We start from the raw sequence: 13447 nt of genomic DNA, 5'->3' as shown, positions 1-13447 counted from the left end.
AGATTTTCTTCAGTTGATTACTCTGTTTAAAGGTATACAATAAGGCTAAAAACCCACTTCACTCACAGAGCTACTCATTTCTCCACCCCTCCCAGTAAAACGAATTACTAGGGTTCACCTACTAATAGCAACCGGTAACTTTGGAATACGAACTTACTACAACAAAGTGCGCTTCCCAAGCTCTAGATGTGGCTCCAACTGTCAAACTGTAATTCTGTAACAGACATAAATCATCACTAAAAAAAAAAACCCTCGCTCATCAGCAGGAGGTCACATAAAGAAGTAATTTTGTTAGCATTCACGCTCCCACACAGTTCACTACCCAATTAAACCCGTTCCTTGATTGAATGTGTGTTCTGACCCACGTTACTTTATTCCGCTGGTAAATCAAGAAGCGCAGCAAGGCCTTCCCATGTAAGCAGGAATGCAAATGCCACGCATGGAAACCAGCCTCCCCCACCACGTTCTGAAGGCTGAGCGTTTCGCAGACTACGTTAATTGGATTACTCTACAGGATTACAGCTTCAGAAACCTGATACGGTAACTCTCACCTAGAGGTTTTCTCAGTGTCAGCAGAACGTCCCTCTGTGCGGCGGGACAGAGCACACGATTCCTTAAGACGGGCACAGGACTTCTGCAGAGAAGTGATTTACCAAGCCTGAGGGGCGACCCCCGAAACAAACTGATTTGGAAGGGAAGAACGCTGTCACTGATGCTTTTAACTTTGCAGCTGTCAAGTGAAAAATAAACTGTAGGACAGAAAGCAAAATAAAAAATGGGGATAAAACAGCAAGTGTATAATTCTGCTTCACTAACAGATGTACAGTATAAGAAGAAATTCAGAGACTTCAGCTGCAACTGCAGCTGACATACAAATTATACACTAGAATGCAACTAGAAACCTCAAAATAAAAAAAGAGCACTACATTACTTTTGACATAATCAGAAAAAAGTGATGTCTAACATAATCAATAAATTATATCAACATTGCAGTTTGATATATCTCTAAACCACATTCATATAACTTCCAGTAGATGAAATCAGGTATAAAAATTCCTAAATCAGAAAAAATAACAAACCTACATTCTCAGTTGGCCATAGTCAATAAATAGATGTAAATATTTCAGTATGTAAAAATGCAGGTATGCAGTTTTTATTGACATGAGCCACACATTTCACCTAGAAAAAGATACCTCCACTCACCTTTAGGAACATGAAAATCTAATTCTTACTACCTAATTACTCATTTTTCCCCTCCCACTCCATGGAAAATGAAAGTATTTCTTTTTGTGTCTAAACTCAGAGTTATATTACTCTTTCTATGCAAAAGCATCTATTTTATTTTGCAGAAAAGCCAGGCAACAAGCTATGCCTCTCAAGAGGCTGAAAAAGCTCACCTATGAGATTCCATCCCTCTCCCTTTCTAGACAAATTATGTTCATCAAAACAAAATTTACAGGATGTTTCTACCAGAACCCTGGTCAGCTAAAAATGCAGATTAGGCCTTCACTGACTACTTGTTTTGCAATCCTTTCTTCTTCTAAGCTTTAAGATTCTTCTTCCCTCAAAATACCATATCAAAAGTAGTAACTTTTAAAATGCATATTCACTACATTAGACTTATCAAGAGTGATTAAAGAGTAAATAATGGTTGGCATACCAGACCAAGTCCGACTATCATGCTAAGACCTATTCAAAAACAGCTTAGCATGTGAATCATTAAATTCACAAGCTCACCCTAAAAAATTCAGTCAACAGTGATGGAACACCTATGGCATTTGAGAAGTTTTCAGGATTTACCCATGTAACCATCACCCTCCTGCAATTACTAAATACTAGACTAGTGCTTTTTTGCTCACAAGCTTTTCTAAAGGACTTGCTATGTAATTCTAGAACTACAAGAAATTAGGCAAACTTCTTATGTATGCACCAATAAATACAACTCATCCATTTATCCTTACTGTTCCAGTATCGTGTTTTAGATCTGTGATGGTACCGTTTCATGGATTCGTTGCCTCAACAATCAACCTTCATCAGTCACCTAACATTTTTGGCCCTGAAAATTCATACAGTGTTACTTACAGAGACTTTGATCCCTATCTGTTCCTTCATATGAAGAGCTTGATCTCTCACGCTACGCTTATTATGATAATTCTCATGAATGAATCATTTCAGGTCTGCATGAATGCAATACTGCAGTTCCTTCAGCTGTCTGCTGGACCGGCTGGTACAAGTCAAATCACGCAACAAGGCTTTGCTTTCTGTAAGTGTCAACTGGGGCAGAAAAAAAACCCAACAACAATAACAACAACAACAAAATCCACATTTATTTAATACGAGCTTTTAAAAGAAATCTGACTCTTTAGCAATGAGAGACTATTAAATTACCTGTAACACCAGAAGAAAGGTTTCCTCCATCCCCATTTGATTCTTACTGTTTCCCTTGCACCACACTGTTGGGATCATCCCGCAAGGGCTCGACCTTAAGGAGAAGGAGCTGTGGCATTGAGAAGCTGGTAAACAGCTGGATATCTGTACAGCTCAGTCTTGAGGAGAAGGAGCTGTGGTAAACAACTAAGAGGAAGCAAAGGAGCGCGTGGACGCCTGCAAGGCAGCGAATTCTGACTGTGTGAGGGGCGCATGGACAGCGCGTGATATTTTGTATATAGCCAATTGCAATAATGTGTGTAACAAGCTGTAACCAATCACGAGGGTGTGCGCGGTGACTAAACAAAAATTATGATATATATTGGAGTCAGATAAGACAATAAATGGCTTCGGAGTATAACTCTCAGAGTTGTGAAGTCCATCCTTCTCCCGCACCACACATTGTGATTTATTTTACTTTTCTGTTGCATGGAAAAGAGGATATTCGTTCCATCTTCCGGGTACTCGGAACAAGACAGTGTAAATGCACATAACTGTCTATGCATTAGCATTGCAAAATCTACTTCACAAATGTGCAGCAAATGAAAACAGTAAAAAAAAAAAAAGTCGTCACATGATTGATGCTTATTTTCAGTCTCGCCCTCAGTGTGAGAACCACACAGAATTCTCATAACAGTTGTAGGGCTGAAGGATTCTTATCCATCTGTATAGGTATTTAGGTGGCTGCTATCACCATTGGAACCAAATGCTTTATCAGAGACTGCTTCAGGATGAAGGTCATGTGTCCATGCAGAGAGGTTTAATCATCTAGCTTGTGCTTAGCATGCCTCTGCTAGTTCTAACGACGTTATTCTACTTTGCAACTAAAAAATAAACACACCATAGGTGATTTTCAAATGTTTACCAGCATGGCTACGTTCCTGCTGTACAATGAAGATCAGTTATCAGTGAATGAATCCATCTATGCAGTAGTTTACTGAGTCTTAAGCAGCTATCCAATTACCTAGGCTTACTTTGAACACTCTTCAAATTCTTTTCATTCCTCCAACTAAATTCCTATATAAGGAATTCTACATGGCCATCACAGGATGGGAAGGTGCTCATACAGCAAGGGAAATAATTATCAGGCATATTCAGCAAAAGAAGATCCTTTCCTCTTTCCCCTTTTTCCTTTTATGCAACCAAAGAATGCATCCCACACAAAGCTCAGGCAATCATTTTTTCCAGCTTTGCCTGGTTTGGAAGGAATATAGCTGTAAGAGACAGGCACTTCTGGCTTGATTCCACTAATACAACTCCACTTTCTGGCAATCTCCAGGAAAACTCACAGCCAGCCAATCCAAATTTTGTGTTGCTTCCTTCCATCATTCCTTTGAAATATGGATTTCAGCAGGGACATTCTTCAAATTCAGTGCACTCAGTCTTCATAGCAAGATTCCAGAGAAGTTTTCACAGAGGTAGAGAGACAGGACATGCCAGTGTTAGGCATTTGGTTCTGCCAGCTAATATCCATCAGATATTATTTTCCCCCAGTCAAGCAAAAAACAATCAGATAATAGAAATATGTTGTTACACAGCATTAATTACTCTGAAATCCTCTGGGAAGCTGCCTCACAAAAAGTAGTCATCTTGTTATTCCTGCACTAAAATGTCTTGCATGTTAAAAATTAACTCATCTGTACATCTTACAGAATGATACCCCATCAACTTGTCCCTCTGGGAAGTTTACTGCATTACTAGGTAGCCTATTATATTTCCAATTTTCTTCAAGCACATGGTAATTATAAGGAAGTCATTCCTGACTATGATAAACATTAAAGTATGCCACAACACAAAGAGTGAACCCACATTTTTATTTAATATTTAATGTAGCTGCTAGTGTGAGTGTTCCTATAAACACATTAATATTACTGTAAAACTGACCCTTAGAGCATTACATTTAATCAGAAATCACAACTGCCAAATAAATACAACTCATGTTATGACACCTTACCTGTCATATCTTTCACTTTCCAAACAGTAGGCACGCAGATACTAGTTTTTATTACGCAGTTTTAAAAAGCTAAGCAAAGCTTCTACCAAATTACCGTACATGCATCAAACATACATCTGTGCAAATCTATAACTGAGTAGCATATCACTGCGCTCTAGAAGTAGCCACACATCTGAAGAGTTTAAACCCTTCACCTGACAAGTTACAGCACTGTTATGTAAAAAAAAAAAAAAAGACAAAGAAAAGCAAGAGCTCTTTCATAAGTGAATACACAACTAGTTAATGCATCTCATGCTTATTAACAAGGGAGCACAGCATGAAACTACACTGCAGTAGAAGTCCATGGGAGTTGCTGCTAGTCCTTGTTAGGAAACTGGGGTGACCTCTTCTGTGATGACGTTGGAGGCCGCGGCTGCCCTTAAGTTGCTGTATTTGTTACAAGAAGAACAAAGAAACACCACTGCTGTGCCTCTAACGGGCACAGAATATTGCCGTTAGCTCCATATTGCTGTGGTTGCCTTCAAAAGGCTTCAACTGTTACCTAAACTAGTTCCTTCATGCCTTTTCTTATGTATCGAGACGCATCGGGCAACAGGCAGCCTCTCTTGAAGAGGCCTTCCGTTCCCGAATGGCATAGACAACGCAGCCCGACACGGCGTAAATGTCTCGCACTTGCAGAACGCTTCAGCGGAACACAGGCTACGCACAGAAAATTATGCCAGGCTGTTCTTGCTTTGCTGTTGGGAGAAATTCCAGGGTACAATTGTGTCAATAATTAAAGTGCTCTGTTCTCACTTTCACCTGACCACAGTTAAGGTTTAAAATAGGCATTTTCAAGCTGTCTGGAGGACAAAGTAATAGGATTCACATTTCAGCTTTCATTAAAAGAAAATGCATTACTCTTAAATTTTTATCATTTTATTTGCCACAGTTTATAGAAGTGTCTGTTAAAGCTTTTTAATCTAAGTAAGAGAAAGCACTAGTAAGACACTAGGACTGAAAGTCTGCCCTGGCTTTTACTTCTCCAGTCATTTTACTGGTTGGTTTGTTTTGTGGGGTTTGTTTTTTTGGTTTTTTTTTTTACTTCTTGTTCTTCAGGAAAACTATACCCTCTTCCTTCTACTTCAGAGTAACATTAATATTACTTCAAGTATTCATGTTATGAATGCAAGTAGGTACCAAGGGAAAAGTTAAACCAAATGAATAGCATGCTGTATATGCACATGCATGAATTTGGACAAACTATAAGAAAACTAGGGTGCTCAGATTACGTACTTCCTTAGCTACAGCCTCTATTACCCTGTGCTCAAGGGGAGACCGCTTTTGTGCGGAGATGAAGTCTAGAACGGAAACATTCTAGACTTCATCTTCTAGGAAAACATTGCCCATTCAACCTTAGAAATTACTTGACTTGAGAATTTATTCTTTCAAGGAACTGTCCATTTGCAATCAGTAGCAAAATTCTTGATGATGGATAAGAGCGCAAGCCCCCCACCAACATAAAATACAAACACAAAATTGCTGTGATTTTATTTCTACATTAGTACCATGAAAGGGACAGCCATCTCCAGAAATTCACAGAGCTTAATTTCCCAGAAGCAATGATGCACTACGGGATTCATCACATAAGCCATAAAGAAAATCTCCCAGCAGTGTCATAGCTAGGAGCAATTCCAACCAGAAGACTGAGTCTTCCCATAGAGTTTTGTAGTAGTTTTCAGAAACAAGCCTGCATTTACGCAGGAACAACTGTTATGGCTAGAAATGTACACATTCTGCCTGCAAAGTCTGGATATGAAATCCTGATTACACTGAAATCAACAGTTCTGCCTTCACAGGGATCAGAGTTTCACTCCTGAGACCTTGAACAGCACTTCACAGCGGTGACCATGAGACCCATTAAAACTGACATATGCAAAGGACAAGTATTGTTTTTAAAAGCGGTACCATAAAAAATATTTTGTTCATTTCACTAAGGTATTTATTTTAGCTATTCTTATCAACGCTTAATATACAGCAGTAAATGTGTGGTAAGAATTTATGACAGTTAAGCAGAGTTCCGGTCTATGAGACTTCTGTACAGCATTTGCAAGTATTTGCTAATAAGTAGACAAGTATTACTTCTTTTGCGCACAAATTAAGAAAGAAGGATTTAGATGGCCACAACATAGAAAATACATTGCTGACTTCCTCCATCAAATCACAATTAAAATACAACAATCACAGTAAGAGAAAGTCAAAATTCTTTCATTCACCTTGATAAAATGTGTTTGTTTTACAGTTCAAAGGTTATTGATGTGCTAGTACCATGACACAAAACAGAACAAATTCATGTCACTTGGGTTTTATTAGGAAGTATAGGAATACGTACACAGTTTCTGACTTTTCTTTTGTCATCCACACAAAGCCAAGCCTACCTTTTCAGTCAATTCAGGAAATTTAAACAAAAGCCTAGGTGTAACTCAGAAAACAACCAAAACTCACTCAGAGTTTTAACATGGAGCACCCATAAGTATAAAAATCAGAAGAAAAAGCTCTGTCTTTTCAGTTTAATTCATGTACTTCCTGGATGCAGCCCACTGTCAGTATTTCCCCACACAGTCACCTTCCAATCTTTTACCTCCATTCAGAGAAATGCTTCAACACATCCCTATCCCCGCACAAGAAAGACTGGTGTACTTTCCTGAATTAGAATCATCCTGTGCCCTTTCCACACGGCTCTGTGGCAGGAAAACCCCCTTCACAATAATATAGCGTTCAAACAGAGAAGTCAAAGGCGGACATAGCCCTTGAGCCTATGCTAAATCTTCGGTCAGAAACTAGCTGGAATTCTCTCTTTACAGTCTGTCCCCAGCATAAGTTCCCGCAATAGATTTTCCTCTGGCCTTCAAGATGCTGAAGAGCACCATGCATCCAAACATCTTCAGACACTGAAAAGAAGAACAGCTGTTGGTCTCAGAACATTATCAATCAACTCACAGGGATAGCAAGAAACTTCCCTGGGGGACCAACTACTTGCTACAAAGCTTCCTCAGCCTCCTTCTCACACGTCCAATAAAGACGACTTCCAGATGCAGAAAGCTGGACAAGATAGTAAACAGACTAGACAACTGATTTTATCCAGTAATATAATTTTAATGGTGTCATAAAATGTTTGTCAAACAATTTTGGAATCAAAGAACTTTTGAACTTTTATATAAAATGTTCACACGTAATTCCCAAATTAGAAATGGACTACGTGTTCTAGCTAAAACCAGTTCACTACAAACAGCCTGTCCAGCTCAATTCCAAAATAGAATTTGAGATCATATTCAGTATCTGTACTGCAGTGCAGTGCCTTAGAGAGGAAGGTACAAATGCTGCAATCTCAGCCACGCCAGCCCTCACATGAGCTGTTAAACAGTGGTCTCTTGTGCCAGTCCCTGGTGACTCTTCAGAAGTCACACACTGACAGGTACAAGAAATATTTTTTAAAATAAACCAAGGCTAGCCAAAGTGTTTTTCTTTCCTTCTAAAATTGCTCCTAATATCCAAGATTGCTTTTGAGCATTTTCTTCAGTGCATTCTGGCAGCCGTATTTGTATGTTTGACGACTGCAGCTACCAGAATCTAACATATTTTGATAAACCCCTTTAAAGATAAACAGCATATGAAAAGCATCACGGGATTAAAAAAAAAAATATCGCTATTTTATTTCACTGAGAGATTCACATAACAATTCTTATGTTTAGTTACTTATTTTACAGTAATCTTCTTGTTTTTCCAGGTTCCTTTTGTGTCCTCTAATTCCACAGAATCTTCATTCAGGATGGCAGCTGATTTTTAGTCAAATTTAAAGTGACATTCATTGTTTAAATGCTGTCATAAATGAGGTATATCTGGAACAGAAGTGACTCTGGAATCACAGAATCCCTGCCCTTGAAATGTGACCACATTACACAATTTCAATTTCTTCATTTCAAAACAAAGAAAAGCTCTCTGCCATCAACTCCATTCCTTTATTATCTGAAGTATTAAATCCCAGCACCGAGCAAATACAATCTTTTGCGTGTCAAGCATGAATCCCAAATAACATTTAACTTCATTTAAAAGTACTTTTCCAGCATGGGAAAGTATCCTTAGACTTTTCTCTGACAGTCATACTCAGAAAAGTTAAGTCCATGTAGAAAATAAGGCAGCACAGAGTATGTTCATACAAGCAAAAGATCCTACTTTACTGCAAGCTGCTAATTAAACAAATGAAAAAAGCATTAGAAAAGAGCACATAGTAGAAGATCAGCATTCCAATCTTTTCAAAAAAGGAAGAGATGAAAAGGAGACGAGGACTCCAGCGGACCTGGGGAAAACGTGCTGCTCACACTGATTATGCTTCTGATTTCTGACAGGCATGGTAGTCTTCACTGTCTCAGAGGACAGTGAGAAAGACCATAACCCTGTCAGCCTCACTTTAGTGTGTCCTGGTGGTGTCTCCTACCATAAACATCTAAAAGACGACCTGCCTCTAATTTAAGAAACTCTACAACTCCAGAAAACCATACGCACTGGCATCAGGAACAGCACAAGATGAAATAGCTAAATTACACATTTCTCATCACTCCTAGGTACATATTGCTCCCAAAATTCAGGACACCTTTAACCAATATAAGGAATACTCGTAAGTACTTTTTTTTTTTTTTTTAATATACTGCAATTGTTTTAATCCTATCATCAGCTTACCACCCCACTCCACAAAAAGGGCTTCCCTAATAGGGGTTTTGCACCACAAGAAACAGCCCTATGCATTTAGGCAAAAACATTTTCTGTTCTCTCCTGGAACTCTGAATTATTTTCACTCTGGTCAAATTACACATCCTAAAACAAAGAAACAAACAAACCCCCTAAAAACACGTCATTTCCATATTAACTATAAATATTTTTGATTCTTGAATGTAAAGACTAAACAATGAAAGTTTATTTTGTACACATCCTTCTCCTTTCTAATATTAACAAAAAAAAAAAAAATTCTCTGCAGTGAAGAAATCCTCCCCAGACACACAACTAATAAAAGCAAGAGCAGGATACCTGCTCATCTTCACTCCTCTTGCACAGCTTCTGTGCATTCAGTGGGAGAAGTCAGGAGAAGGTACGTCCAAGCCTAAAAAAAGCTGCACATCATACAAGGTCATCTCCACCTGGAGTATCCAGCAAAGTAACACAGGAGTCCCCTCCAATTTACAGGGCTACAGAAGATTTCCTTGAGAAGAACTGAACGTCACAGAGCTGAATTCCACTCTGTCTGAAGTTACCTCAAACAAGGTAAGGACTGATGCCTCCAGAAATGCAGGGCATTAACAGGTTACATTCACATCTCGGAAGTGACATATCAAACTCAAATTGTTCCTAAAAGAACCAGAAATCCACCCTAACAGCAAATTTGTAGGAGGAAATGCATGACGCCACCTTATTTTTTGATAAGAATAAAATAAAAGCAGCAAACAAGGAAGAGGAATCATTAGGCTAATAGGAATGTGTGAAGAGGAAAGGAAAAAGAAATACCAATCAACATGTAGATGGCAAATACAAATTCAGTTTAGTAACTTAATGCAAATAAAGGAATGTTTTTATTGAATCAAGTCTCATTAAAAATAATTAAAACATTAAAAATAATATATTGTGTTTACATTCCAGGGTAAACTCTAAAGATGCTACAGCAATTTTGAAACGTCAGAAAGAGAACCCACAATTTTAGAAAGTTTATCAGGTTAGGACCTGATAAACTTCAAAAGAAGAAAATATGAAGAGCGCTGTTTACATGCAGTAGGCCTACGGATGTCATCATTAAGGCATTTAAGGCACAGAAAGCTTTTTTGCTTGCCTAAGGTGTTCTTTGAAAAGTTCTATTCTATCTACCAAACAATTTATGAATCAGTCTGTCCCTAATTACTGTTTTAAAATAACTAAAGAGAGAAACTGCAGCAATTACCAGGTAATACCCAATTTCCAGTGCCTTCTATTAATGCCATTCAGAAAGTTACGTATATAATATAATGGCTTTAGAAAATACTAATCCAAGCTTTCCAAGAACAGATAGAAGGAAGACTACATTGAGAATACGTCTTAAAGCAACTGACTTTTCCAAGTCATGTTCATAACTTTGACAAAGTGGAAGGAAAAGAGGAGTAAAAATCACTACTTACATAGAACTACAGATTAGAGATTCAAAACTTCACTTGAAGAGGATATTTCTCAGGCTTTTTTTAATTTCACTACACAAAGAGCCCCCTCCATGTCCCGGTTTACCATTTTCAAGGTCATTTTACCACGAGCACAACATTCTAAACATTTTTAAAGTATTGTCTAAGGCTGGGTTTGCCAAATCTGTATTATGCCTGACGCACGTTATCAGGAGTGCTGTTTTACATAACATGCTGCTGCTGTCAGGTGCTGTAGTTTAACATTACTGTGTATGTGCTGAGCAGTATTAGCATGCTCACTGCTGCTGTTTCCCTATTAAGCATTTAGATAACAGCCCTTCCATGAGCTAAGCTTAACATTCCAACCTGCAGTAAGGCTGTCATTGTACAAGCCTTCCAAAAATGTTTTCCAGTGAGAAGTACTAATAATAAAACTCTCATAAATTGAGACCACAAATTATCCTTTAAATTATTTTTCTGTTTTGTCTTTAGGTGTTAGACAACACTACAATAGAAGTAACAAAATGCTGAGAAGAAAAAAAGTTGACAACCTTCATGCCAGCGTTGCGTAACAGCTGTATTCCCTCTAAAACCAGATTTCCTAAGAATTCTCAAACAAAAAAGAATAATAGGATGCACATCTATTATTTTACGGTTTCAAATTTAAATAAACATGAGATGACTGAGAACCAGGATTCACGATGCTGCAAACAGAATATGCTGCACATAACACTGTGCCTGGTTTCCCCTCCTTTTTTAATGTCTTTTCTTACAAGACATTGATCATGAACATTTTCTAGCTCAGACTGTACTAAATGAAAAGGAAGCTAAGCTTTACCCTACAGCCTCAGTGGTTTTAGCTCGACTTATCAAACGTCTCAGCAATTTTTCCTCAAACTGTGGCAGGGTTTGTGTACACCACCATTCAAATATGCTCATCTGCAAAACTTGCCAGGATTGTGCATATAAACAGCACTTGGGAGATAGATAGCCCAGAAGGTAAATGAAAGCATTGCTTGAAGAAAAATAATTCCGATAAGCATAAAATGCAGCAGTCCTGACGTATTAATTAAACTGAGGGAAGAAATGCTCTAGCCACCCTCACATGCTTTGGACTGAAGGAAAGAGAAGTAAAGAAAGGACGCTCACACCAAAAAAAAAACCCCAAAAAACAAAAAACCCATATTCGTCCGTGCTCAGCCAGGAGAACGCCTGCAAGTTAGTGGGAACCTTGGCGGGGAGGGGAGGGGGTGGGAGAGGCGATTTTTTTTTTTTTTTCCAATTCTATTTTTGCAAAAGGAGTGTGATTGCAGCTTTTCAGCTGGGGAGGGCTGCCTGGTTAGTATCTGCAGTACGCGAACACATCGACGGGTGGGACGGCAGCGCGGAGAGGTACCTGTGGGCAGGCTGCCCGCACCTCGCCCTGCCCGCGGCCCACCCCCGCCGCCCCGCTGCCGGGGCAGGCGCCACCGCCTCCCCCGCTCCCGCTTACCGCGGCACCGCCAGCAGCGCGAGCGGTCAGGGGTCGGCCCTGCGCCCGCGGGGGTAACACGCTGCCGGGCGGGAGAAAGGGGCTGGGGCTCCCCAGCCCGCCCTGGCAGGAGGGCACCGGCTGCCGCTGCACCCTCCCGGCTCCCTCTCCCCGCCCCACAGCTCTCCTCAGGGCACGGTCCGGGCGTCGCCCCCCACAGCCCTGCGCCCGCACGGCCCCGGCCCCCTGCCCCACGCCAGCGCGCAGGTGGGGGAGGCAAGCCCGCTGCTTACAGTTCGCAGGAACTGGATCTCGTCCTCGCCTTCTCCCCCCTCGGCCATGGCTCCCCCTCTCTCTCCTTCTCCCGGGCGCTGCTCCCGATGCCCCGGCGGGCGGCGGCGGTCGCTCCCCGCGGGGAGGCGGCGACAGGAGGCTCACGGCGCGGCGCGCCGGGCTGGGGCAAGTGCGAAGGCGGCGGAGCCGGCAGCCCCAGCCCGGCCCTTGCCGCCAGCGGGTGCGGGTACCGGTGCGCCTGCAGCAGCCTGACAGCTCTGCCTCACCGCCAGCGCCTGCCACGGCGGGAGGGGGATGCGATTAGCCGGGGGAGGAGGGGGAGGCGGAGCTCCCTGGCCCCCCCCCGCTGCAGGTGATCCGCAGCCCGCTCCCTGCGCACGCCAAGCCCGCCGCCCAGCGCCCCTTACTGGCTGCTCCGCGGAGGGACGGCTGACGGCCCGCCCGCCGTCGCCTCGGGGGGCTCGCCTCGCCTCGGGGGGCTCGCCTCCAGGGGCTGCTGCCCGGCCCGAGGCGGGGCGGCCGTGTCGGGCGTTACCTCAGATGGCTCCGGGCCTGGGACTGCCTCAGCTCCTTCGGGAGTTCCCGGGCAGGCCGGAGCCGCGCCTGCCTGGGCAGGTCTGGCCCTCCGGAGTTACGCGCGGTGCCCTGCGTTGAGAGCTGCCTCGGGAGAGGGGGAATTTAAATGGCTTTGCCCGAGTTTTTTTGCCAGCCGACGGGAGCTGTCGGGGAGAAGAGGTGGAAGGTACAACATGGCTTCACCGGGTGTTGGCCTCTAACCATCGCGTGACCGAGCTGAATCCAGGGTGAATGAAAAGCTTTGAAATATAATTTACTTGAAAGGTAGCAAGCATGTGTTTACCATGGGGTAAAGCAGAGGGTTGCCATGGAATAGCACATCCTTCATGAGCATTCGTGCAGCCCGTACCTTAGGAAGGACACGTTAGTTCTAGCAGTGAGAAAGCCAGACCTCCAGCAGAAAGGCGTTTGGCAACCCACAAGAGCTGCAGGACTTCTAAAATCAGCAGCACTCTGGAATAAATGTATTTATAAACACATTATAAATATTTAATAATATATTTTAATATATCTGGAATAAACATAGATATATATTATATAAATATATTTATA

The 13447-nt window shown here is 41.7% G+C and overlaps 1 protein-coding gene across 1 annotated transcript in view; it reads right to left on the bottom strand.

Moving 5' to 3' along the window:
- Nucleotides 1-12366, bottom strand: part of RYR2 (ryanodine receptor 2) — a gene marked incomplete at both ends in the record, with an annotated part of 428112 nt that extends 415746 nt beyond the window's left edge. Inside the window, one exon of the mRNA XM_081998040.1 lies at nucleotides 12319-12366. Coding sequence (XP_081854166.1) covers nucleotides 12319-12366 — 48 coding nt within the window. The remainder of the gene's footprint in view (nucleotides 1-12318) is intronic.
- Nucleotides 12367-13447: the final 1081 nt, after the last annotated feature.

The sequence above is a fragment of the Phaethon aethereus genome, assembly GCF_964289735.1.
Source record: "Phaethon aethereus genome assembly, chromosome: 3".
NCBI classification, from domain to species: Eukaryota; Metazoa; Chordata; class Aves; order Phaethontiformes; family Phaethontidae; genus Phaethon; species Phaethon aethereus.
The sequence above is the reverse complement of the archived record's forward strand: the minus strand, read 5'-3'. Positions and strand labels throughout refer to the sequence as shown.